The 27,051-nt window shown below is 62.5% G+C and overlaps 2 protein-coding genes across 3 annotated transcripts in view; one reads left to right on the forward strand and one right to left on the reverse strand.

The window, feature by feature from the left end:
• The window catches only part of GNAZ (G protein subunit alpha z), a 42,186-nt gene extending 24,791 nt beyond the window's left edge, over window positions 1-17,395 (reverse strand). For both annotated transcript variants that reach the window (XR_014326680.1, XM_082852633.1), the window contains exon 1: window positions 17,341-17,395. The gene's annotated coding sequence lies outside the window, so the exon portion shown is untranslated. The remainder of the gene's footprint in view (window positions 1-17,340) is intronic.
• RSPH14 (radial spoke head 14 homolog) overlaps window positions 1-26,245 on the forward strand; it is a gene marked incomplete at both ends in the record, with an annotated part of 60,893 nt that extends 34,648 nt beyond the window's left edge. Inside the window, 3 exons of the mRNA XM_082852634.1 lie at window positions 23,594-23,819; window positions 24,444-24,580; window positions 26,007-26,245. Coding sequence (XP_082708760.1) covers window positions 23,594-23,819; window positions 24,444-24,580; window positions 26,007-26,245 — 602 coding nt within the window. The remainder of the gene's footprint in view (window positions 1-23,593; window positions 23,820-24,443; window positions 24,581-26,006) is intronic.
• Window positions 26,246-27,051: the final 806 nt, after the last annotated feature.

Consider the following 27,051-nt stretch of genomic DNA (forward strand, 5'->3'; position numbering starts at 1 on the left):
CCGGGCCCATGACCCCCGTCTCAGAGCCTGTCCCTCACTGATCACAGCATACCCAGAGCTGGTCCCCAAGAGGTAAAGTGGCCGGCACAGAGCCTGGTACCCAGCCAGCGCTCCCCCCACCCCCATCCCCATCACCTGTGAGCGCCCCCCATTCTGCCGCCTGGGCCTCCACCCCGTCCTGCCCCGCCCTCCGCGGCAGCACTTGGGCCCGGCACACAGCAGGTGCCCGGTCGGCAAGGGGGGAGGGGTTCAGCCTTGGGGCGCTGAGTGTCTCCTGCTTCGCCGCAGCCCCACAGCCCACGGTGGGGGATGTACCAGGAGACGTCTCTGCTGAGAGCAGCGACTAAACAGCTGGTCATTCAGCACAGCCCCAGCAAGGATGGCGATCACGCTTAGAACAGAAGCCCCGAGATGACCCCCCTCCGGGAACGGGGTGGGTGCTCTCGAGCGAGTGTCTCGTAGGACGATGCATATAGGACACAGGCAGCACACGCAACCACAGGCACGTGCCCCCCAACACACACCTGCGTGCACGTACTGTGTGAGCAGAGGTCTGCGAAGTTATTTTCCAAGCAGCAATGAGCTCTATGTTGTGAAATTACAGGGGATTTGTGCATTTTACCATGCTTCCTATACTTCCCTCATGAACTGTGTCACAAGAAAGGTTTACAGACAAGAGTCCCGCCAGGGACTTGCCCTGGACCATAAGTATGTGCGACAGGGACCCAGTGGTTGCTCCCTGGTCCCTGCTGATGACCCGGCCCTGCCCTTGGCCGGCAGCCCCGGACATCTGGCTCCAGCTCAGTGTCTGCCCAGGGCCCCCAGTGCCCAGCCTCCTGAAGGCGATGCTGGCTACACTGGGGGAACCGCATGTTGACATTTCCGTTTTTCTCAATTTTGTGTCTTAAAGTCTCAGGTACAGGCAGGCCCCAAGTGGCCAATTCTCCCTCAGCAGATCAGCGACAGGGACAAAGGTCACCCAGGAGAGCAGGTCCCTCCCGTTGTCTGGGGCCCCCAGAGACAAGCAGGCCCCCAGGCGCTGGGTCTCCCTGTGGTGACCCATCTCTCGGAACATAGTTTAACCCGGGTAGGTGACACGGCATGGGGTCCAGCAGGCCTGTCCCCTGCCTCCGTGCAGGGCTGCACCTGAACAGACTGCACTGTCGGCCGCGTCCTCGCAAGCGCCGCACACGGCCCCCCGCACCCAACCCCATGCAGCCTGGGGAGCCCACCCTCCACCTGGCTCTGGCATGGGACCCCTGCCTGCTCCTCACGGGGCAGCTCAGGCCCTCGTGGCCACCAGCGGGCACCCCACCTCTCCCTACCATGCCCGTCCCTTCTCTGGTCTCTCCCACCAGACTGAGGCCCTTACCAAACACCACATACAAAAATTAACTTAAAATGGATCAAAGACCTAATATTGTAAGACTCTTAGGAAAAAGTGTAGGGCAAAAGCTGCCTGACACTGGGCTTGGCACTGATTTCTTGGATAAGACACCAAAGGTACAGGCAACAAAAGAAAAAACAAACTGGATTTCATGAAAATTTTAAACTTTTGTGCACCAAAAGACAGTATCAGCAGGTAAAGAGGCAATCCGCGGAATAGAAGAAGACATCTGCAAATTGTATACTTAATAAGGGATTAATATCTAGAATATAGAGACAACTCCTAAAATTCAACAAAAAACCCAACCTGATTCAAAACTGGGCAAAGGACTTGAATGGACATGCACAAGGAAGATACATGAATGGCCAATAAGAACATGAAAAGATGTTCATCACTAATTACTAGAGAAATGCAAACCAAAACCACACTAAGATACCACCTCACACCTATAAGGATGGCTACTATTGAAAAAATCCCAGAAAACAGTGAATACTGACGAGACATGAAGAAATTGGAACCCTTGCGCACTGTTGGTGGGAAGGTAAAATGCTGCAGCTACTACAGAAAACAGTATGGAGGCTTCTCACAAAAATAAAAACAGAACCACACGATCCAGTAATTCCACCTCTGGGTACCTACCCAGAAGAATTGAAAGCAGGGTCTCAAAGAAATTTTTGTACACCCATGTTCATAACAGCATTATCCACAACAGCTAAGAAGCAGAAGTAACTCATGTCCACTGACAGACAAATGGACAAACAAAATGTGATAAAAATATATACGGGGATGTTATTCAGCCTTAAAAAGGAAGGAAATTCTGACACCTGCCACAACATGGATGAGCCTTGGGGACATTATGCTCAGTGAAACAGGCCCGGCACAAAAGGACAAATACCGTAGGATTCTAATTACGTAAGGTCCTTAGAGCAGTCAGGTTCGTAGGGACAGAAAGTAGATGGTGCCAGGGGCTGGGGAGCTGTTGCTTAATAGGGTCAGAGTCTCAGTTTGGGAAGATGAAAAGGTTCTGGAGGTGATGGTGGTCACGGTTGCACAACGACGTGAATGTACTTAACGCCACTAAACTGTACCATTTAAAAGTGGTTAAAATGGTAAATTTTGTTATTTGTATTTTAACACACCCATGAGAAAAGTGGGGCTGGCCACGTGGTCCTTGACCAGTGCAGCCACAGGGCAACGGAGGAGTATATGGGAATCGTGGCTGGGGGCAACTGCGTGTCGGGCCAAGTCTGGGAGCCAACTGCCACCTATGGGGTGGTGGAGCCTGGGGCTGTGCGCGGACACAGGGACGGGGGGTCTGTGAGCAGGGGGACCTTGGGACAGCCCCACCCCCTGGGAGGCTCCTGCCAGTTCGATCTCTTTGGGTCTGACTGGGCTTTCCTGGACCCCTGAGGACGTCCCCAGTCAGCCCTGAGGCACAGGGCCAAGGGCAGGACAACCACATCATTCCCTGGCCAGTAACTGTTCATGAGTCCCCAGGTCCTGACACCCAGGATGCCCCACCACAGCGCTGTTGGGTCTGGCTGGAAATCACTGAGGAGTGGGGGAGGGAGGGGCACTCGGTGGGGGGCGGGCAGGGGTGCCATGGCGTGACCGGGGAACCGAAGGAAGGCAGGGTGGCTGGACCGAGACAGACGAGAGAGGCACAGGGAGAGAGGAGGGGGCGGGCCGGCCGGGAGGAGCCCCCAGCGCGGGTGCACATCCGTGTTGTGGTCGCATGCCTGTAGATCCGTGCCTGTGTCCGTGTGCAGGACGGCACACGTATGCACACACTGGTGTACGTAGTGCCTGCGTGCAGGTCCACGTACGTGTGTGTAGGGAGGTGCACATGCACATCTGTGCCACTGCACATGGCATGTGGGGAACAGGCATGCACGTGGAGGAGTCAGGGCTCTGTCAGTTACTTACTGGGCCAGCTGGCGGTGATGGAGGGGGGCCACTGCTGAAGACCCTTGACGGAGAAGGGTGGGCATCAGACCAAATGTAGCAAGTGAGCAGTGGTGAGGGAGGGGCCCAGTTCCAGAGAGTGGGGTGGGGGTGGGGGAGGGGGGCGATGCAGGCTGCACAGGTTGTGGGGCCGGCGTCTGGGAAGGAGGTGGTGAGGAAAGTGGGACTGCGGGTGCAAAGGCCCTGAGATGGGGACGTGCCTGGCATCAGAGGGACAGCAGGGATGCTGGGGGCTGGCGCCGAGAGTGAGGGGCCGGCCTCTTCCCTGAGTCAGGCGTGAACAGCAACCCTGGACCGGGAAGGCTCTGCACGCAGCAGTCCAGGGGACGGGGCTGTGCTTGGGTTCAGGGCGCCCCAGGGTCTGGCCCCAGGGCGGGAGGGGGGCTGTTCTTCGAGAGGGGACGCTGGGGAGAAGCGGCAGGTGCACCCCTGGCAGGCTCGGTGTACACATGTGCACCCACGGGGGCCCCCCAGCAGCTGTGGGGAGAAACTGGGTCCTTTGAGGGTCTTGACAAGCTCCATCACAGCCCCTCATAGGCTTCCCAGACTCACTGACCTGCCTACCTGTGGACCCCAAGGCTGCAAGGGCAGGACCCCAAACCCAGAGCCCACTCAGCAGCCCTGTGGCTGAAACCTGCTCTCCTTCCTGTGGTCTCAGGCAGATACTTCCCTTCAAAACCTCCCTGCCCTGCCCTCGACCCCCAACCCCGGACCCTGGCTCACCACCTGGCAGGCCCACTTGCCCTCCTGTTACACTGCCCTTCCCCAGACACAGCCCTCTCAAGTCTCATGTCACGGAATCTGGTGACGGGCTGGAGCCAGGGGTGGGGACACGCTGCTGCCACCTCTCTGGGGCCTTTGCATATCTGGCGCCCTGTACCCTGGACGCCCCCCCATGGCCTGGCCCAGAGCTCCAACCACATGACACCCGGGTCCCGTCACCCTCTTCGCAGCTGTGTCAGGAGCTGGGGCGGAGCAAGGCTGTGGAACACCAGCCCCTGACCTGGCTCCCAGCAGCTCCTCCTGCCCCCACCCCCGACGCAGGAAGGGAGCCCAGGGTCAAGGTCACCTAAGGTGTTGCACCCAAGCCAGGCTAAGCCAGAGGGTCTCCAAGGACAGATTGCTTATCGGCTTACTGGCCTGAGAAGGCCTGGACCCGGCGGGTGGGGCACCCTCCTCACAGGTCCTCGCTTCCTCTGAGAGAGACGGGCCCAGCCCCTCCCTCTCCAGACCCCCTCTCTGCCCCAAGGAAAGCCTGCTCCACGCTGAGCCCTGGGCCACTAGATCAGGGTGTGCTTGAGAGGGGGCGTTTGAGGCCCAAGCAGAGGTCACTCAGGTGGCCAGCCGTGCGGGGCACGGGGGGAGGACCCCAGGGCAGAGGGCAGTCCAGGTCACAGGGCCAGCAAGGCCGAGTGAGACCACCCACCTGACACCCCGGCCAGCGAGTCCCCAGCGCCAGAGCGGGGACCAGGGCTGTCTGAGGTCCTGGGCCTTTTCACCCCCAGAGCCTGCCCCTTGCCCCCGTGGAGCTAGGTGGGGCTGTGACTCAGCACCGCTGTCCCCCTCCACCTGCAGCTGCTCCTGGGCCCCTGCAGCCTTCTGTAGAGGCCTGGGGGGGGGGCCTGCCTGAGTCCCAACGTCCATGTCCTGTCCACACGCCTCTGTCACTGGCCTCCTGGGCCTGAACCACCCAAGTCGTTTCCATCTTCTGAAGAGTGGGTCCCTCTCCGTGCCCTCCAGAACTGCCATCCCCGCGTCAGCTCCCTCCCTGTGGCCGTCACCGCTGACCCATGTGCTCCCCGCTTAAGAAGGACCCGTTTCCCACTGTCGGTGTGCACCCGGTGAGCTGGAGCCCAGAGTTCCGCTTTGGGTGGACATTTGAGCCCGAGTGACGGGTCCCTGTGCGCCTCTCGTTGGGTCTTCTCGAGCCTGGCCTAGACCCGCCCGTGGCACCCAACAGGCCCGTGTCCTTTGCTTGCGCGCTTCTGACCACTCCCCGCCCCTCTGCTCCCCGCCTCCACCCGCCTGAACTCAAGCTGCGGCCCCACGACAGGCCTTTTACCTCTGGGCGCAACAGCCCCTGCCCGGCCAGCCCGGGCCCGCAGACCCCATGGGGCCGTTTGCATGTGCTCTCGGACTCAGGGCAGCTGAGGGCTGGGCCTCAGGGAGGGGCCTCCTCGGAAGAGCTGGGCACCGGGGGGCCAGGGAGAGGGCCTGGCTGCACCCTTGGCCACTGGGGCCCCCCCGGGGGGGCATCCTGCACCTCTGTCCCGAGAGTACAGCTCCCTGCCTCAGCTTTGCGGGGTGTCCAGAGCTGGGCACGGCACCCCAGTTGTGGAAACTGAGGTTTGGGGAGGGGGGCGACTTCCTCGGGGCTGCCTTTGGGGGCCTGCAGGGCTCGGGCCCGTGGGTCCTCCAACACCCAGGACCCCCCGGCACCCACAGCACCACTGGTCACCTGCTCTGTTATTTACCCCGTGGTTTTCTTTAAACTGACTTGCATTTTCACTTAGGCATCTGTGCTTTAAAACTGGCCTCGTGTTCCTGCTTTGAACGGAAAGCCCAAGTCACAGCTCAGACAGTAGGAACCCAGAACAGAAGTGGGGTCGCAGCTGCCAGCCAGGGTGTTGCCAGGGAGGCTGTGGCCCCGCTCCTCCTGAACACGGGATCAAGGTGGGTGGGGGGAGGGTCCAAACTGGTATCTTCCCCTTGAAGGAAAAGGACAGAAAGAATAAAGGCTGCCTTCTGGGGGAGGGTGGTGGGGCTGCTGCTCACAGCTGTGGCCTCAGGCCATCTCCATGGTTTGGTGGCCGCCCGGCCCCTGGGATGCAGAAGAGTATACCTGGGCCTGCCCCCTCCCCACTGGGACCCCTGGGTGGTGGCATCAGTGCTGCACCCCACGGCCTCACTCAGGACAGACACTGTCTCTCGTCTCAGAAAAGTGCTCCACCCCTGATCCACTAGTTCCATCCCATCAGGGACCCCCGGCCCTCCCAGTAGGCCATCAGTCGACCCTGGGCCCTGTCTGATCATCACGGTACCCTCGGGGGACCGAGCCTGTGTGTCAGGCTCTGCTCTGCGCTCGGGGACGTGGGGTGAGTCTGGGCACCGAGGGGCTTGTGTTCTGGTGGGGGGACTGGTGAAGAGCAGTGCCGTGGAGAAGGGGAGAAGGTGTGTGTGGCGGGCGGCCAACTAGCGGGATTGGGGGAGGTCCGAGGAGGTGACGCTGGAGGAGACAGACAACAAGAAGCCACCAGTCATGCGGGGGAGAGGAGGGGGCTAGGGTGGGGACAGCTGGGGTGACACTGACCAAGGGCTCGGCTGGGCAGTGGGGGAGCCTGCCTGGCCTGGGCCCAGCTCAGGGCAGGTCCATCCCAGGAGCGTCCCTCTCACAGTTCCCTAGGGAGCGGCTCAGAGATGGCTGCCCTGGCAGGGACCCCCCACCCCTCCAGGGGCCAGAGGGCAGAAACTGTCCCCCCGGAGACCCCTGTTCTCCCAGGGAGCTGCCACTGGTGGCAGGAGGCAGGCACGGGTTGCATCACCAGCCTGGATCCAGGCATCAGGGAGGATACTGGCAAGAGGCTTCTCTGGAAAGGTCTGCAAAGCAAGCGCAGGCCACGCCTCCCTCATACCCTATAGCTCGTGGGCCTGGCAGACATCACACACGGCAGAATCCAAACGCTCTGATGGTTTCTGATACAACAACAGGTACTTTTGGACTAAAAAGCCACACCTTTCCCTCCGAGGAGATGACCCCTGCTTACCTTGATGCCAGTAACACTGGAAGGGGACAGGGACAGGCCGCCCTCCTGGATGCTGCCCTCTGGGCAAAGCCGGCCTCCCTGGTTGCGTCTCCTACCCCCACACCCACAGCGCCCTGCCCACCCCGCCACCCAGCTGAGAACGTCCCCCCGGAGGCCAGCGAGACCCTCCCTCCTGAGCGACCCCGGCCACTGCAGCACCGGCTGGACTTATCACCCGCCCAGAGTGACCTTGAGCCCAGTGTCTGGCGCCCCTGCTGGGCAGTGGAACCGGACCTCACCCAGGACGGCCCTTCCTCAGGCGCTGGCTCCTCCTGCCCGGCCACACCCGACCCCCGTGCCCCCTCCCCAGGGCCCCAGCTCCACCTCCCTCTGAGCAGGTGCTCGGGAAGATACACAGAACAGACACTGCTGACTTGGGGACCCCTGACAGCCACCCCCCAGCCCACTGGACCAGGCCCCGGGTGAGCTTATCCACACACACCAGCCTGCCTGCCAGGCCCACAGCGGGTCTCCCCTTGAAAGCAGCCCCCTTCCTTCGCCTCCTCCTTGCTCCCTGCTTATTTTGGAGCCAGAGTCCGAGCAGATGGGAGGAGGACAGGGGCTGGCGGGCAGCGCCGCCAGCAGCAGACAGGCTCCGACAACTGGCTCTGCCCTGGCCAGGCAGCCCCTTGGCCTCAGGACCACTACAGGGGACGGGAGAGGCCCTTCCCTTGGCCCCGCACTGGCCCGTGGCTCTGGACGCCCCAGCCGTGTGTGCAGCCTTCCAGCCCACAGCCGCCATGGCCGACCAGACGAGCTGTGATAGCATCGCCTGAGGAACACTGACTCAGGAGGAAACCAGGCCAGAGATTTCTCCAGGCCGGGGGTAAATAAATAAACAACACCGGAAGGTTCCACACTCAAGGGGAAGGAGGTGCACTCACCAAGAGCCTGGCTCTAGGTTTCCGCAGCAAGGGAACTGCTGACCGTCACTCAGGCCCCTGGGCTGGGTGGGGACTGATTTTCCTGTGCCCTGCCTCTGTGCGTGGCCCCCCATGATCCCAGCCCCCGCCCTGGTCACCCCCAGGTGGGACCCTCTCTGGCGAGGGCTCTATAGACCTCCTTCCCTCACAGCTCCTTTCCTGTTTTTTCTCACCTGGAAGGTGAGCACTGCCTCCGTCCAGCCCCTTTTCCTTCCAAGCCCTTCTCACCGCCTCCTACCCCAGCCTCCTAATCACACGTAGACCTGCAGGCTTCGGGATCTCAGTCTCCAGGCCAGCGTGGCTCAAAAAAGTCAGATGCCTAGCCCAGTCCCAGGTCCGAGGAAGGGCCCAGAGCATGCACACCGTCCAGCCCCGTGGGTCCTCTCGAGGCTGGCGGCTGGCCCCGGTCCTCCCCTCTGAGACAGGCCACCCCCGGGAGTGTCCAAGCCCACAGTGGCCTTGACTCTGTCTGGATGGGGTTCTCGAGAAGCAGAGGCTGAGACAGGGATTCTCAGGCACGTGACTGGTCGAGGACGAGAGCTGAGGGGGTCGGGTCGCAGGACGGGCCCCGTCGGGAACCGGGCAAAGGTGTGGATTCTGCCACTGCTTCGCCTCGCCTCAGCCTGACTGACAGGGAGCTCTGGAGCGTGAAGGAAATCCGTGCTGCCCCACTCGGAGGGAAGGGCAGCTCTTGTAAGCAGGCAGTGGGAAGGGGAGCTGGGGGCACTGGCCAGCGTGTGCCCAGCACACCTCCCTCTGTTCCCCCACCCCTTCCTAACAGGGCCAAGGCCTCAGCTCAGGGCTGGGCCTGACCTCAGGGGGCCTCTGGCTGGAGCCCGACCCTCAGCCCCTCCTCTGGACTGCCCCAGCGACCCATCCCACCCCCCCACTCTGCTCCTCCCGACGGGGCGGACCGGGGATCCCTGTAAAAACACAAGGCAGAGTCTCTCCTATGCTCAAAACCTTCCTGCAGCACGTCAGACATCTATCTCAGTTCGGAGCTGGAGTCCAAGTCCTTCTGTGGCCCCAAGGCTCTGCGACCAGCCCTGACCCCGTGACCTGCCCTCATGCTCCCTCCACTCCCCACTCCTGACCCCCAGCCTTCCTGCTGTGCTGTCCCGACAGCTCAGGGCCTCTGCACTGGCTCTTCCCTCCACTGGGAACATCCTCTGTCCAGAGAGCCACTGCATCCACTCCAGCGGCTCGAGGGTCCCCTCCTCAGAGACCCCCCCGCCCATCCTATTTATGACGCCCCAAACACACACAGCATTGTTGCTTTCTAACCTGCTGTGTGACTCGTTTATCACGTTTCCCACCCCATCATGCTTACAGACGCTGGCTCCATGGGGCAGGGGCTTTACGGGGCAGGGGCTCTGGTCTGTTTGTCACTAATGCGTCCCACGGCCCAGAAGTAACTGGCAGGAAGCAGGTGCTGATAAATCCACCCCAGCCCTTTGTACTGAGTGAGGGAGGGGCCAACTCAGGGCAGGGAGGGGCCCGCGGGGACTTCTGGGAAGTCTTCTAGCAAGGCCTTTTGGCCTTCCCCCAATAGACACGGACACGGTGGTGCGTGGCCCGGACCGACTCTGACTCTGCCCTGCTTCTGAGCCCCCCACCCAGGGTGTCCCCCCATCTGGTGAGCCTATGAGCGCTGCGTTTCTGCGGCTGCCACTGAAAGCACGCCCCATCCGCACCCTGAGGCCCCGTCACAGGCCCTGCCCCCCATCCCTGGCCTCCTGGCCCAGCCCCAGCTGTCCTGCGCCAGTGAGGGGTACGCGTCCCAAAGTCCTGGTCCCTCCAGAGCTGGGGATGCAGCTCACCCTTCTGCCCGGTCCCCAGCAGCCACACCCTCCACCACTCGGCACCGGCCCTCCATCCCTCCATCTCCTGCTCCAGGAGAGCCCAGAACCACCAGCAACAAGACTAATGCACCTGGAGACCGAGGTCGCGTGGGGCTGAGCCCAGCCAGGGAGCTGGAGCTGTGATAGTGGGTGCATCGAGGTCGTGGAGCTTCCTGGAGGCAGAGGGTGGTGCTGGGGGCTCAGGGCGGCCCCGTCTGTGCCTCCCTCTTCCCCGCCGCGGGGTAGGGGCAGGGGCAGGGCCGGGGATGTGCATGCGTGCGTGGTGTTAACACAGAGGAAATCGATGCCTGGCACTGGCCCACTGTTTAAGGGAAATGAACAGATTTTGGCCGAGGACAAAGAGAGTTTGATTAATCAGAAATTGGATAATGGAGGCAACACTCTAATTATTTTTCTTCCCAGCATTTTATCGAGAAATATGTTTGCACAGCATATCAGAGGTAACAGAGCGGGTGAGGGGGGCGACCACGCTGGAGGAAAGCCCAACTCAGGGACAGAGCCACTGCACCCAGAAGCACTGAAGAGGGCCAGATAGTAGGCTGGCTGGCGGTGGTGGTCTCTCTGTGGGGCCACAGGAAGCAAGAGGGGACAGGTGGGCAGGCCAGAGGCCACACACAGTGGGACAGCTGGGGTCACAGAGGATGTACCATGCAGGGGCAGGGAGGAGGTGCGAGGGCCAGGCCCTCGGTCAGCACAGAGGTAGACGACCTGAGAAAGGTCCTCAGGTGGGGCCTGCTCCTTCCCTGGTCTGGCCCCTTCCACACCACCCTGCCCTGCCCCGCCCACAGCCTCGCTGGCACAGTGGCGGGGCAGGGATGGGGCGGGGCCGGGGTGGGGGGCGTGCGCAACACTAGCTGGGGTCACGGGGGCCTGCTGGAGCCAGGGTGACAGCTGCAGGTGGCAAATCCTTGACAGGGTCTTCAGGGGCCCCTCCTGGCAGCCTGGAGCCTTTTCTCATCTTCATCCCTGGTGAAGCCTGGTGACCCATCCTTGGGAGCCTGGGACTCACACCACGGCCCTGCCCGTCACCCACCCCCTCCTCCTGCACTGTCCCCACTCCTACAACACCTGGAGCTGGAACCACACCGGTTAGCACGACCAGGGGTTACCTGGTCTCCCGGCTCCAGGCAGCCTTCTTGGCGCTCTACGCCAAGCAGAGCTGAGCACGAGGCTCAGTCACCTGCTCATTCACTCGATAGGGTACGGAGAGGCTGCCACAGGCAGGAGGATGAGCTGGAGCTGCTGGGCAGGAGGGAGGGCGTGGCGGGTGGGCTCGAGCAGCCCCTGGCAAGAACAGCTAAATCCTGCTTCCTGTACCACCGCAGACACCACTAATCAACCACGACCACTTTCCTCTGAGCCACCACACAGCCTCAGAATCCTTCTCAACACTGCTTTGGGCAGCCCCTCAGGGCTGGAGGAAGAAATGAAGACTACCTGCACCCTCAACCCAGCCTAATGTGAAGGTGAGGATACAGAGGCCCAGAGTGAAGAGGATTCACCGTGTCTACACTGTAGGCGGAGCTGGGACTAGGCCCAGGTCTCCCAGCTTCCCATTCAGTGTTCTTTGCCCTTCACCAAGCTCCCTGCTGAGCTCATCCTGGAGCACAAGGGCTGTCTGGAAAGCCCACTTGGTCATCATGTGGTCACTGTGGGCGCCATGGTCCTTTCCCACCACCAGGATCTCCCCTCGCCTTCCGAGGACACTTTCCCATGGACGCGACTCTAAATGTCATGACCGCAAATCTCCCAGACTGACTAGGCCTCACCGAGTCACACGGCGTCACTGAGGGACCAGTGTCAGCCGGAGGCGTCTGACCCCCAGTGGGGGGACCCGGGCAGCATGAGAAGCTGGGCAGCCTGCCTGCCTCTGGCTCGTGAGTGAACCGGTCGGGCCCGATGGGCACCCGGCCAGTGGTTGTCCACCTGCGCGTGGTTTGTGTTTGTCCACCGGCAGGCACATCTCGCGGGGCAGAGGACTGGGCTGGAGCCACAGTTCTCCAACGTGAAGGCTGCAGCCACCAGAAGGCCTGCTCACCTGCCACGTTCGTGGCCCCCTTTGACAGCCGTTTCCTGGCTCCCTGCTGAGTGCTAGGCTGGGCTCTGGGGGCCAGATTCTCAGTGATGAACAGCAGATGAAGGTCTTGACCTCGCAGAGCTTATGTTCAGGTCCAGGAGAGAGACGGAGAATAAGCACAGACAAAGAAAACAGGCAGTGGTTACACTGGGGTACGTGCAGGAAGGGGCACAGGATCTGTGCGGGTGTGGACACAGGTGCTGTTCTGGACAGAGGCCCCCAACGGGAAAACAGAATTAGGAGGCCTGAGAGCCTCCTCCTGGACACCCCAAGTTGTGTGTGGACCCTGCCTGAGAGCCGCTGGTGAGAAGAAAGAGCAGCTGTGATGATCCAGTCCTCCCAGTGGAAAGGACCAGGCCACGGCCAGAACCTTAGCACTGGCCCCAGCGCCACACCGGCCTCCAGCACAGAAGCCCCACCAGTCAGCCCTCCTGGACCCCTGGGGACCCTGGGGTGGACGGAGGCAGGCTGCCTGCAGGAAGTGGGGGCCGCTCGGGCTGCTGAGAAGCCCTCAGGGTCCCTGGACACCCACCCGGGGCCCGGGCGGCCGGTGCCCACGCAGAAGCCACCCCACCTCCCCGGGTCCGAGCCTCCTCCACCGAGAGGAGAAAACCGAAGTAAAAATAGGCCCCTTCTTGGCGGAACTGGCTGTGAGAGGAGAAAGTGAGCGTCGCTGCCCTCCCCAAGCGCCTGCCCGGGGGCTCTGGGGGACACGACACATGCGGCCGCTCCCCTCCACCCAACGCCACGACCTGACTGCCACTACTCCCAGGGCAGGGGGCTCGGCGAGGCAGGGGCTCCTTCTGCAGCTGGGCTCTGACTGCTGCCGCATGGCCAGTAGAGGCGGGGGCGGGGGGAGCCTGGGGAGGGTGCGTGCTGGTCAGTAGCTGCTGGAGGGTGCGCTGGTCTCGAGAGTCTGCAACCACTTCCCCCTACCCCACCCCCAGCACGGCACCGCAGATTTTAACAGCCTCACTCCTTAGCACTTTCTGATGGATTCTCCGGGGACATCTCTAAAAGAGAGTTATACCTTAATTTAGAAGCAAATAACTAAAACTCTGTGATGTAGCAGGTTCCTTCGGAAAAGAGACGAACTCAAGGAAGCCATTGTGTGTGAGGCCACCCGCCACATGCACCCGCTCCTGCCAACAGGCTGCCCAGTCCTCTACCAGCTGGCTGTGTCTCCTGCCCGAGGGATGGAGGCCAGGGGTCCACGGACAGAGGGGGAGAAGCGCCGCTCACAGAGGCCAGGGTGCAGCCCCCGTGGCCCCAAGTGCCTGACACAGCCCACCTGCCCATGGGAGGCAGGTGAAGGGCAAAGTGGACGCCATCCCGGGGCACCGTCCTGGCAGCCACCACGACCACCACAACTGGCCTTCCCGGGCGTGCACATGCGCGCCATGCCCAGCCTGACACTCTGCTGTCACTGTCCTGAAATGCTTAATCATTTTTAACAAGGGACCCCCAAACTGTGTAGCCAGTCCTGCCCATGTTGCTTAGCCCCCATGCACCCCAGGCCTACTGCAGGGGACCCACCCTCCCAGGAACACCCTCCTGTGCGGCCCCTGGAATCTCAGCTCAGCTCTGAGCCGTGGGGCCCGAGGCCTGGCTCTGCCCCTTCTGGCCCCACCTGCCCTCGATCCCTGAGTGACCTTGCTGGCCCCTGCCCCCCAACTCTTGGTGGGGGGACTCCAGGTCTCCAGCTCCACCCTGATTCTCCCCTCTGACTGCCATGTATGCCCATGTCCACCTGGGTCTAACCCAACTCCCAATTCCCCACCTCTCGCGATGCGTCTGAGTCTTCCTCTTCGCCAAGGCCAACTCTGTCCTTCCAGAGCGGTCCTTTCCTCTTCTCCATCAGCAGGTCCTTGTTAAGCTAAATCCTGCATCCAACCACTTCTCAGTACCACTCCTGCTCCCACCCCAGTGGGCCAGCAGCCCCTCATCCTGAATGCTGTAGCGGCCCCCATGCCATCTGCCAGATGGGTCTTTTAAAAGCATAATCCTACCTGACCTGCTCCACAACCCCGCCCCCCCCCCATTCCGGGCTCCAGCCACCTGACCTTGGGGGGCAGGGTGACCTCCAGCTGCAGAGGTGCATTGGCCTCAGGGCCTTTGCACCTGCCATCCGCCCTCCTGGTGCTCTTCCGTTGGTCTCACAACTCACCCATGGCCTCTCCACGGTGCCGCGCCAACGGTCCCTCCACACAGGACCCCCACCCCCTTCTGCTTTAGGCTCTTCACGGCCTTTGTCCTGCCTGGCATTCAGCTACTCGGGTGTTTGTCAGCCTTCCGGGTCTCACGGAGCGCCACAGGAGTGGGTGCTGTGTGCCCTGCCCCCTGTCGTGTCCCTGCGCCGGGCACGGCCCTAGCCCTTGCAGGTGCTGGTAAAGACCAGCCGAAGGAACGAACGGCTGAGCCGAGCGAACGGGTGAGGTTCCGTTCCCTTGGCTCCCCCGCGAGCCCAGGGATCCAGATGGTCCCTGTGAGTTAGTCCCTGTCAGTTCGCTCCTGGGAGGCGCCTCCCCTGCCAGCGTGGATGTGGGGAGGACCGTGCGGGGATGGGCAGGGCACTCTTGGCTCTGTTTGTGGTGAGGATGAGGAGGCTCATAGAGGATGGGGCTGGGCGGGGGGCCGGGGGGGAAGCAGGGCCAGGCCTGACCCAGGTCTTCCGCCGCCTCCACTGGGACTCCCCGCCTCCACCGCCCCCGAGTCTGCACAGCTGTCAGGCCACCGCTCTGGGCTCCTACCTGGGCTGACTCTCAGCGTCTGCCCTGATGCTTCTGTCCACTTCCCTGTGCCCTCTGCCCTGCCAGCCCACAGGACTGCCCCTGGGGCTCAGTTAGCCCGGGTTTCCTTCCTGAGGGTGCAGTGTGCTAATCTGCCTCCTCCAGGGTTCCTGCAAGCCCAGCCATGGTCGGCAGTAGGGAGAATACCCTACAGCCGCACAGAATTTTGGGTCTTCAGAGGGCCAGCACAGGGCAGTTAGGGCTGCCGTGTCCTCACGACCAGCGGGGAAAGTGCGGCACTTGGTCATCGCATGTGCACACGAGACAGCCACGCGGCTGGGCTGAGGCCACTGGGGCCACACCCTGAGTCTGAGGCCAGCCTTCCCTGCCGTTTGCCCCTGCATCCACCGGCCTCCCTGCAGGGGCCCTGGGCAGCCTTGTCAAGTTCTCCTGCTTACCCAGAAGTTCCTGGAATTGCCCTAGAAGCTCCTGAGAGCCAGTCAGGGTGCTTCTCCTCCTGGGACTCCAGGAAACAGAAGAGCTGAGGAGCTGGGGACAGAACGGGGAATTCATTCCCCGTGTCCCAAATCTGGAGTCTTATGGCAGGCCCCCAGAAAGGGGCCGGGCGACAGCATGGAGCAAGGCAGCTCCATCGTGCTGAGCACGCACCCTCACGAGGGCAGGCAGGGGCCCTGCTCTCCTTGCAGCAAGCTGGGCCTCGGCCAGAAGCCAGTGTGTGGCTGGGGGTGGGTCAGGGAGGGGGCACGCTACACAGATGAGTGACAAACAGCCCCTTCAGAGGGAAAAACCTCCCCGGCAGTGGGCAAGCGAGCAGATCTACAGCAGAAGGTAACACCAGCCTTCCGAGGGGGAGGGACTGTTTTATTCACCTCCCATCTCAGAAAATCAGCGTCTGGTACAACACACAAGAGCTTTAAGCCAAATGCCAGCGTCTTGTCCATCGACCCTGAAGCACGGGGAATGCTGAAGGCGCACCACTGCATCCGGGCATGGCTAGGCCCTCCCTCGCCATCAGCCGCTGCACGGAGACTCCCACGTCTCCACGGTTACTGCTCACGAACGTCCACGCCCCAAAGGGACAGAGCCACCAGCTCAACATCATCCTCCATGCTGGCCAGGAAGGAGGCCAGGGGTTGGTTACCCAGGACCCTGGCCCTGCCTGGAAGGGTGGTCCTATGCTGCGAGCAGCCCTCGGGGTCTTCCTAGCTCTTCTCCAGGCCCACTCGGTTCTGGGTCATGGAGCTGCTCTTTGCACAGGTGAGGAGACTGCGGCCACCACTGAAGCAGGCGCCAGGGTCATCCATTTCCCCCAGTGGCCCCAGCCCTGGGCAGCCTCCGCCCTTTCCCGCCTGACCTCCTGTGCTCCTGCCAGACTGGACTGCCTGAGCGCCCTCTCTGTGTCTCCGTCCCCGTTCTCCCCTCTGCCCGCAATGCCCACCCCAACTGTGACCGTGTCCTTCAAGCTCCAGTTCAAATGTCACTTTGCCCACAGGCCCGTCTGACCCCGGCCCCACTTGGGGCCCCAACACCCACCTTCAGGGCTGGGTTCTCTGAGCAGAGATGCTTCTCCCCCTGGGGGCGGTGAGTCAGTCCCAGGAGGGCAGGGCCAGTTCACTCCCACCCCAGCACCAGGCCCCGGGGGGAGCAACTGCTCAGTAAACATTTGCTTAATTGAATTTGGCCAAGGAGCCTTCTCCAGACTGAGCAGAAGGCAGAGGGACTCGATCCCCAGGGCAGGGAGATCACTTGGGCAGAAAGGGGCGGTCAGGGGACAGCTGCCTCCCCAGACCAGCAGATTTCCCCCCAGGCGGGTCCCTCCATCCCCAGACACGGACTCCCCGGCCTGGGCGCCGCCTTCCCATCCTCTTCTCTGGTCACAGAGAACCCCAATTCTCGACCTCAGCAGAATCCTGCCACCAACGCCCAGAGAGACTCAGCGCCGCCCTGAAGCCAGAGCCCCTCGGGTCCCCGGCAGGACGCTGAGCCCCGGCCCGAGGCCCTCACCCCCCCAACCCCAAGCCCCCACCGCCTTTTAAGGGAAAAAATATCGAGCCGGGAACCTATCACAATCGCAGCGGGTCGATACTCGCCTCTCGCTCTAAATGCCTCCGACGAACCTGCTCGCTGCAAGAGCGGTGACCGAAAACGGCGAGCCGTGCGTCCCCGGGCCCAGGCCTCCGGGGCCCTCACCTCCGTTTCAGCCCAGGCCACGCGCCGGCGCTCCCGCCGTCCCCCGGGAGACCCCGCCGGGCGCCTCTCCCGCAGGTCGCCGGCCTGGCTCCGCACCAGCAGCTGCCCTGGGCCCCTGTCAGCCCTCCTGGGCCCGGGCGCCCCTCCCAGCACCTGCCTGCCCGCGGCGCCCCTGCCCATCGCGCGGGCACACCCGCCGCGCCGCCCCCACCTGGCCCGCATCCCGCCCGTCGCGCCCGGCGCCCGTCGCGCCCGGCGCCCCCCGCCCGGGCGGGCCCCGGCACAAAGGCCCGGGCGGGGTTCGGTGCGGGCGGGTGGGCTCCCGGCCGCGCCCCCCGTCCCCAGGTCCGCCGCGCGCCCCGGCCGCGGGGCCGCTCACTCACCTCCGGGCCGCGGCGCGGTGCGTGGCCGAATTGCTCCGGCGGCGCGGGCGGGGCGGCAAGCGCGGGCCGGGGCGCCCTCGTTCCGCACGACGCGGGCGGCGGCGCCCGCGCGGGGACGTGACCAGGCCGCGGGCGGCGCACACGCTCCGCCGGCCTGGCTCCCTCCGCCCGCTCTCCCGCGCCGCCCGCGCCGCCGCCCGCGGGTCCGCCCGCCCCGCGCCGCGCCGCCGGCAGGGGGCGGAGCCGCGAGCGCAGCGCGTTGCCGGGCCAACCGCGGGCGGGGAGCCGCGCGTCCGCCGGGGTCCACGCTCAGGGCGCCACAGCCCCGCCAAGAGCGCCGGCCCGCCGCCCATTGGGTGCGAGAGGCTGACGGACGCGCCCGCGGACCAATGACGATGGGAAGGGGCGGGGCCGCGGCTCCGCGCGTGCCGCGGTCCGGCAGCAGCTGCCACCGCCGCCGGCCACGGGGTCCCTGCGATCCCGCTGAGCCGAGGCCGGGCGCCCACCCCGCGGGACGCCGAGCCGGAGAGCAGTGAATGGCCCCGGCCCCGCCCGTCTTCCCGGCCCAAATTCGAACCCTGTCTGCCCTTTCTGAGCTCCGCGACCTTGGACAACGGACTGACCTCTAATGAGCCTGTTTGCAAAGTGGGGCTAGTGGCACCTGCTTCCCTGAGTTGTCGCGACAGTAGGCTAGGACGTGTGAAAGGGCTGTACAAATCCTAAAGGTTTACGCCGGTGACGTTTTGCAGCGATGGGAGGGGGCATTAGTCATCTTTGCTGCTCGTGCCTGCACAGCGGGTAAGGGCTCTTCAGGGTCCCTGGCAATCCTGGCCCCGGAAGGTTGCCTTAGAAGGGAGGACAGGAGGGGGGCCCAGGAGCGGTCCCCCAGACCAGAGAGGCGGGAGGGAGCCAGCTCAGTTGAGGCTAGGGTCCCATGGGCGCCTTTGGGAAGCTCACAGAAGGCATTGGTACTCAGCAAAATGCACCAAAGGGCGCCTGCCAACTTCTTTCAATTTCAGGGGGAGCCAATCTGTGGGCCTCAGAACCAGGAGCCCCTCACTCCTGTGTGTTAAAGACTCAGGCCAGAACCAAGACATTAGTGCCACTCTGTCCTTTCCATCACTGTAACCTGAAGCTCTGTGCACCCCAGAGCATCCAGGTAAATGCAGATGCTCCCCGCTAACACTTCCCTATCACCCTACACCTCCATGGTCCTGTTACTAGATCACCCCACTGGTGGGCAGAAGCACTGGAACGGACCGTTGGCAGAGGGAGATAGGGCCAGGCCTGTGGTCAGAAGGCAGGGACCACCTCTGCCAGCTGGACACTATGGCATCTCAATGTCATCCGCTAACCTCTCTGAGAGTGTTTCCTCTGCTGTGAAATGGAGACCATTGCACTACATCCCCCAGCAAGGTTGCCCACCTGTGAAGGTGTTGCCTAAATGGTCAGAGACAGGACAGATGTTGGTGATGGGCATCTTGAGGCAGACCTAGACTAGGCCTGGCACATGCTGGCTCGGGGTGGCCCCTGAGGCCCAGTGGAAAGTGGCCGACTATTGGGGGCTGCTTTGTGTGCGTGTCCTCCACACCGCCAGGCTGGGTCAGGCTGGGCCTCTGCCCAGAGGTCCACTCAGAGGCCAATGGCAGTGGTAGCAGGAAGGAAACAGGCACAGGCCCTGCCCTGGGGGTGAGTTATTTCACCTGGATGAGCCTCAGTTCCCTCTTCTATCAAAAGGAGACAAATATAACAATAGATGGTCCCTAGAGGGTGATTCTGACAGGAGATACATGTTGACACATGTTCAGAGATGGTGAGGGCAACTGGGGGACCAGGGGTCAGAAGTGAGCTGTTTGCAGGGGCAAACCTAGCTGCAAGCATGGGAAGATCCCGCACAGCAGTCCGGGTGTGAGATGAGGGGCTAGCCCACGGAGGGGCCCAACAGGGCTGGCTGCTGCCCCCTCCCCTGACCCTGGAAGTGAGAGCTCCCCCAGGGTCAAGCAGGGATTGTAAGCCTTCAACCAGCAAGCATTTACTGACGACCTCCTCTGCGCTTGGCACAGTCCTAGCATTTAGACAGACCCAAGCCTGCCTGCTAGAACCTCTGCACGATAGTACCCCCGTGATGGTTGTGCGAAGCCTGGAGGGGGAGACCCATCAGGGCTCTGTGGCAGGAGGAGCAGGATGGAGGTGGCCCATGACCTGGGGCGGGAGGAACCACGTTCCACGGTGGGGAAGACGCTGCGCAAGAAGGAGTGTGAGGCCTGGATGAACCCAGAGGACCAGTGCGGCCAGAGCCGTGAGGATGCCACAAGGCCAGGCTGGGGTGAGGCAGGGAACAGTCGCTGCGGGCTGGTGGCCCTTGTGTAGGATTGGGGCGTCGGCCTAAGAACTACTGGAGAGTTTGAAGATTAGCTTTTTAAATTCGAGAAGGAGGATGGCAAGTTTTTGTTTCATGTTTATTTACGGTAGGCCTGGTCCTACAGGGTGCGTCGTTCTAAATGCAGAATCAAGTAAAAATGTCAGCTAGACAGCCCAGAGAAAATAAGAAAGCGAAGTCAGTCCATGAGGCTGAGTTCAGCCTAGGCCGGGGGCTGGCCGGGCAACCTGGCGTCAGTGGATGGCCGTGTGGTGTCTGCAGCCTGAGAGGAGCTGCCCCTGGTGGAGGGGAAAGGGGGGATGGTGGGGGCCGAGGACCACGTTGTGCGGGATGCTGGAGGGGGGGGTGCTTGCTAAGCACATGGAGGAGCAGCCGGAGAGGTGGAAGCGGGGAGCTGAGGTCCCAGGGCCACGGGGGGAGTATCTCGGGAGGAAAACATGGTCAGCATGTCACGTGCTACTGAGGGGCCGAGTAAGCTGAGGACAGCAAGGGTTCCCCACGAGCAAAGGCAGGCACGGGGGTGGGTGGGGTCAGTGGGGGACACACGAGGCTAAAGCTGGGCGGGCGGGTTGAGATAAGGCACGGTGGGGCCCGGGCGCCAGGCGCGGATGTGTGCTCCCGGGGCTGAGTCCTCACTTGCCAGGAGAATGGGACCGGGAGAGCACAGCTCGGCTCCGAGGAAGAAAGGGGAAGGGGGCTCTGGTGATTGAGCTCACCCAGCACCTCACCAACCAGCAGGGAGAGCTGGCCGACAAGGGGCCCTTTGAGGTGGCCCCCAGGAAGTGGCCAAACCTCAACCCCAGGGGTTCCACTCCAGGGGCATAGTGATCCTCAATCCCAGCTGAGCTGTGTGGCCCATCAACCAGCCCATCCTGGCCCAGTAGCCATGCCAGTCTGGGCCCTCCCCGAGCACACTCGAGCCTCCTACCGTTGCCCCTCTGCCCCACAAGGCCCGGCTCCCCCAGGCCTCCCTTCCTGCACACCCAGAGCCCCTAGGACCTGGAATTCCTCATCTACATGTGTCAACCCAGGCAGTAATGACCGGTCCCCGGAGACTCTCCCACTGGTCTCCCCACTGCCTGAGGGTGCCCCCTCCTGGCCGGCTCTTCTCCATGCCCCACCTGTCCTGCTCACCCCAACCCTGCCAGCCGGGTCTTAGGCTGTTGGGGGCCTGGTGGGTTTCTCTGATTTGTTTCTTTTTGGGGGTCTGTGCACCACCCCACCCCAACTAGAACAAGACTTTGCAGATCTGGGTTAATTATAAATAGCCAGGCCTGCGACTCTCCTTTTAGCTGAAAAGAAGCAAAGTGAACGAGCAGAGAGGCACACCCGGCACGCGTTTTATTTTTAATCTCCCTCTGTCTCAAAATGAACTGGGTCCCGGTGCTCAGCATTTCTAGGAGCAGAGGCCCAGGACGAATGCCTGGGAAAGAAAAACCCGGGCGGCTGAAGGCCTGGCCTCTCCCCATCTGCTGTGTGACCTTGGGCACTAGAGTTGCCCCTCTGGGCTTTGGTTTCCTCACCAATCGGGGGAGCAGTGGAGGTGATCACCTCCAGCTTCTGGCCTTGACTCCCTCCCTCTGCCCTCCCCCCAGCCTGTGCCCATCCTGTCGCTCCCACAGCAGCACCTTTCCCTGGGCTTTCCCGGGAAGCCCAGACCCGGGTGCAAGTGAGGCCACCATCGAGCCCTGATTGACAATGCACAAATCCCTCACCCCCTGCCTTTGCTCAGGTGGCCCTCTGTCAGGAACATTATCCCTCCATCGGTCAGCACAGTCCTTCTTGGAAGGTCAAATTGTCACCTCTGCCCTGTGAGCTGGACAGTGGCCGTCCAGGTCGTGGCCGAGCGAGACTGTGGCCGGGGCAGGCAGGTAGCCTGGGGGCCGGTGCCTGAGCCAGAACTGGAGCCAGAGCAGGAGGCCCAGATGTGCTGTCTGGTGGTGGCCCGGCCGGAGGGCAGGGCTGAAGGGGAGAGAGGCCTCAGGCCACCAGGAGAGGTGGCTTCGGGACCACTGACAGGTGTTCCTGCAGGGCAGGGACTGTGCAGCTTTTATCTCTGTATCCTGCTCCTCAGCCCTCACCCCCAACCACAGGCTTGCCTGCAGCTGGAACTCAATGTTGGTGGCATTTGGGAGACTCTCGCTGTGCCAGGCTTGGGTGTCTGGGCACATGGTGACAGTCCCTTACACAGAGCACTTTCCCACCCCCTACTCCACTGGTACTGCACAACCCCCTTCCAGGTGGGCTTGTATTAATAATGAGGAAACCAGGTTCAGAGAGGGTAAGTAACTTGTCTAAGGTCACATAGCTGGATGCATTTAGGAGTCCAACTAGCCTTTTTTTTTTTTTTTTAATCTGTGTATATTAAATCTTAAAAAGCCCAGTACTCTTGAAGCAGCAGGAAACTGCTTTTCCTGTGTTGTGAGCACCTGAGAACAAATGGACAGAGCTAGCAGCTCCACCCGACACCCCAGTGAGAAGCTGGCCAGGGACACTGGAGCCTCTGGACATGCTGCCCTGCCTCTCCACCCCCTAGCCCCAGGCACCTGCCATTTCATGTCCTCGGGGAGTGAGGGTGGAAGGCTGGGTGGTGTCTTCAAAGAGGAAATCCCTGGGGCTTCCCTGGTGGCGCAGTGGTTGAGAGTCCGCCTGCCGATGCAGGGGATGTGGGTTCGTGCCCTGGTCCGGGAGGATCCCACATGCTGCAGAGCGGCTGGGCCCGTGAGCCATGGCCTCTGAGCCTGTGCGTCCGGAGCCTGTGCTCTGCAACGGGAGAGGCCACGACAGTGAGAGGCCCGCGTACCACAAAAAAAAAAAAAAAGAAAGAAATCCCTGGTGCTAATTGGCACTCAGAGACCTTTAGGCTAATGAACCTGTTTACTTGTCTCTCTAGAGTAAATTAGACAGTTGAGCTGGGAAGGCGGAAGACAGAGGCGTCCACTGGTGGCACCTCCATGGGGGCTGTGGACGGCTTCACAGTGGGCAGCCTGGGCTGCTGGGGAGGCCGGGGAGAGGGTGGGCTGTCGGGCAGTAGTGACACCTAGAGCGGCAGGGAAGGGCCACCCTCCCCGGTGCCCACTCTCTTTCTGTGGCGGCCGCTCTGCCAGCAGTTCTGGGCACTTGTGAGCACCCTTGGGCTGCCGCCTGGGCCATCTCTGGGGTCTCCTCTGGGCAGCCAGCCATGTACTGACTCCCCACGTGGGAGTAGAGGCTGGAAGGAGTGAGGCAGAACCGTTGACAGTGGAAGGGGGGTGGCTCGCTGCATTTTCTCCCAGCTGTGCCATGTGGAGCCCCCTCCCTGAGCGCCACCGGGCGCCTTTAGACCCCTTGGCCGGACTCTGTGGATTGCCCACTAACTGTGGTTGGGGGTACAGCTCTTTTTACATAAGATGCCGGCCTGTTCACTCTAAATCTTCTACCTCAGACTCCACTGCAAGCTTTCTTCCTGTCCCCACGGCTGGCCAGGCTGATCTGCGGCTCCAGCATCACAGAGATGTTTCAGATGGGAAGGAGGGGATTGACGGGTACCCCATCCTTCTCTCTGCTGCACCATGGTTGGTGGGGGAGGGAGGCTCCCCGTGTGCCTGGGCCCTGCAGAGGTGGCTTCTGCTTCTCAGGCCGCTGTTTCAGGCTGGTGCCCCCAGTAACAGGCGACCAAAGGCTGGACCTTGGGGGTCCTCGTGGTTCTCACCCCAGCTTGTCACCCACGGCCACATGCTGGCTGCTTGGGCCCCCTGCCTGGCAGCCCGAGGGGGGGATTTGCAATTTATCTTGTCAAACACCACCCCCTCGCCAGCCCTCCAGCTCCCAGCACAGGTGACAGGTGGGGGGTGGCCCACTGGCCCACCCTCAGCGCCCGTTCCTGTCCTGCAGGGGCCAAGGGCATTGTCAACAGCAGCCTGATCCCCTCGCTGGTGGGGAAGCTGCAGACGGAGGAGGAACGGATCCAGGAGCTCCTCCTGGACACGCTGGCCGCCTGCCTGATGGAGGACGCCACCGAGGCACTGGCCAGCCGGGTGGTGCCCTTCCTGAAGGAGAAGCTCCTGAGCGCCAACAGCAACATCCGGAGCAAAGCAGCCCAAGCACTAATCGCAGTCAGGTGAGGCCTGGGCGGGGACAAGGGACGGAGCGGGGAGCGCAGGAGTGGCGCCCCAGGCCCCTGCTTCCCCTCACCTGCTTGTGCCCTGGGGGAAGAGGAGCCCGCCACTGGGGCACCTGCATGCCCAGGCCTGGGTTTAGCCCTGACAGTCCTGTGTCCCAGGAAGCCCCCACTCCCGGCAAAAATGAGAGGGCTGTCCCCCTCGCATGAGGAAGGCAAGCACAGGAGGTACCATCTGCACACTTAGACTTCCTCCGAGGAAGGTCAGGACGTGGAGCTGCGGGCGTCTAGTCACTAGTGACCCAGTGTCACTGTGATCACAGTCTAAATCCCGGCCTGGAGCCTGAGGGTCACAGAGCCTCAGAGCTGCTTTAGCTGTGGCCACCTCCCTTCATTTCACCACCGCTGGCTCCTGGGTCTGGCCTTCTGTGGCCCCAGGCTGTGCTCCCAGGTCATCTGAGTGTCGGAGTGGGACCCACACCTCACACCAGTGCTCCTCTGCACCCTGGCGTGGCCACCAGGGATGGTCTCAACACAAGTCCTTTCCCCTGGTGTCCCCCTGGGGTGGTCCTATCCCCCTCTTCCTCCAAGTGCAGCCACCCAGCTGCCCCTTCTCTGGCCCAGCATCCCCCTGGAGGGCAAGAACCAGGTGTGGCAGCACGACATCATCCCCATCCTGGTGCACCTGCTGAAGGACAAGGAAGAGGAGGTGCAGGCCAGCGCAGCTGGGGCCCTCATGTACGTCACAGTGACCACCAAAGGTGAGGCTGCCTGCTGGCTGGGTGTCGGCGCCTTTGGGGTGGGGGGTCACCGCAGCCCCCTAGCAAGCTGAGTACTGCCCCTCCCTGGTCCCAGGCTCCGCCCTCTCCTTCCAGGCCACAGAGGGCCCACCACCTGGGGCCCCTCCCTGTTATTCCCTCTGTTCCCTGGTTTTAGAATTCTTGCATCTGACCCAGGCCTCTTGTGAGCCGAAATTCTGGGATTGATTCGTTTGCCACCCATGAGTCCGTTATGCTGAGGTCTAAGCAAAAACTGGAGCCCTTGCTTCTGCTGTGTTTCTTGATCAATGTTACTTTTCTCAGTGTGGAGGGGGCGCATAGGAGCGTAAGGCTACCTCCCCCATGCGGACTCCCAGCAGCCAGGCTTCCATGCTCAGTCACCTGACCTGGGCAGTAGGAAGGGCCTGGGCTGGTTTCCCCACCTGGAGGCTAGGGTCCCCGCAGGACCTCTGAAAGCTGTCTGACCTTCCCTTGCCTGTGCCAGCCCCACGCCCTGAGCTTCCTTGCTGATCCACGGAGAACTAACTACCTGGGCCTCTGATTCTCAATCAGCAGTCTGCAGATCCCCCCAGAGCTGGGACTCCTTGCCACTCCCCAGTTCGTCCTGATGGTGAAATCTGAGATGCACCAGGGGGGGAGGTTGGGGCCTTCTCAGAGTCCACAGCCCCCTTCTGACTGATCGTGCAGTCAGGGTGCCGACCCCCAGTGTGGGGCTCCCCATGAGCGTGGATCTCCTGGGCGTCCTCAGTGCAGTCAGTGTCTTACCTGGGCTTCCTGTAGGAATGCTTGGAGGGCTGGGGGGCTCTCACGGGGCCCGGACAACATGGGAATTTGGGGGAGATGTGGTCACTTCCCTGAGCTAGCACTCCAGCCGAGGAGCCCTGAGCCCCTGCCACAGGCCAGGCTCTGTGCTGGGCGATGGGGACCCAGACGTCTCAGCCTCTGCTATCTGAGGTTGGCAGGGGCGGCAGAGTGAAGAGTAACCTGGGGGAGACGGTGGGCACAGTACGGGGGCAGAGCATCCTCTGAGAGGGGAGCTAGCAGGGCAAAAGGGGCTGGACGGTCTGGCAGCAAAGAGCAGAGTGCTCGGTGTAGGAGGGTTGGGGGCAGGGGGCAGGGGGCGGCAGCGTGGCATTTCAGCGGGTGAGGGGGTGGGCAGCAAGTAAGGATTAAGGAGGGGCGTCTCCCCTTCTCATTCGATTGGATTTTAATTTTCAAAAGACGCCTCATGCTGCCTTGAGAGGACTGGGTTGCGGGACAGGTACCTGGTGCTTGGGGAGAAGCCGGCTGGGGAGCTTGCAGGGCCCAGGCTGGGGGCAGGGAGGGTGTGGAGCCTGCGTTGGGAGGGCTGGGGGGCGAGGGAGGTGGGCAGGGAACCCTAGGAACGCCTGGCGTTGGTGCCCTGTAGGGAAGTACGCGGCCCTGGACACGCAGGCCATCGGTCCGCTGCTGGAGCTACTGCACTCATCCTTGAGCAAGGCGCGCCTCAATGCCATCAAGGTCCTCACCATGCTGGCCGAGGCCCCCGAGGGCCGCAAGATCCTGCAGTCCCACGTGCCCACCTTCCGGGCCCTCAAGGAGGACACCAGCGCGGCTGTGCAGCGGGCAGCCCAGATCGCCGTCAAAGTCATTGAGTGGAAACCCTGAGCCTCTTACCGGCCCCACCTGCTGACTCCATGCCTGAATAAATGCGCTGAATCTCTTCATCTTGGTCTGAATGGCACCTGATGTTTCTGGGGCAGGTCACGGCTCTCCTCTCTCCTGCCAAAGGGGAAATGCCTGGCCCAGAAGGACAGGGTCACAGGCTGAACCCAGGGTCCAGGGCCGGGTGCGAGGCATCCCTGCTGTCTGCTGTGGTTGAGTCCCCTGGGAAAGCACAGAGCAGGGCCAAGCGTCTAGGGACAAGGTGGGGGCAGGGAGCTGGGTGGGGGAAGGAACAGCTGGTCCAGGCAGCACTGCCTGAGCCGGACACTCAGTGAATAGGCCCATGGGGTGTGGCTGGGTGTGGCCCTGCTCACCAGGTCTGCCTCTTCCCCACGTGGGGCGACAGGAAGGAAGCTCACAGGTGCAACCCCAAGTGGGCTCTTGCTGGAGGAGGGTGAGTTGTAAGAGGCCCCCACCCCCACCCCAGGGATGAGAGCTCAGAACAGGGCAGCTCCTTAAGGTCTTCCCCCCAAACAGCTGTGTTCTCCAAAGCCAAGTCACCTTTGTAAGCTCGGGCTGGCCTGAGGCTGGCCTCCCCCGCAGCCCTCCCCCTGTTGTCTGCCAGGCCTCCCTCCAGAGAGCTCCCACCTGTGCCTCCACCTGCCTTGCTTCTCCCGCAGTGAAACTGGCTAAGGAGGCTGGAAAGCCCTGGGGGGGCGGGGGTGTGGGGGGTTGGAGGGGTGGAGAAGCCAGGCTGCAGGGGGAGGAGGCATGGGGACTCCTTGATCTCCCCGACCCAACCTGTCCGG

Source organism: Leucopleurus acutus (genome assembly GCF_964270905.1).
Source record: "Leucopleurus acutus genome assembly, chromosome: 13".
NCBI classification, from domain to species: Eukaryota; Metazoa; Chordata; class Mammalia; order Artiodactyla; family Delphinidae; genus Leucopleurus; species Leucopleurus acutus.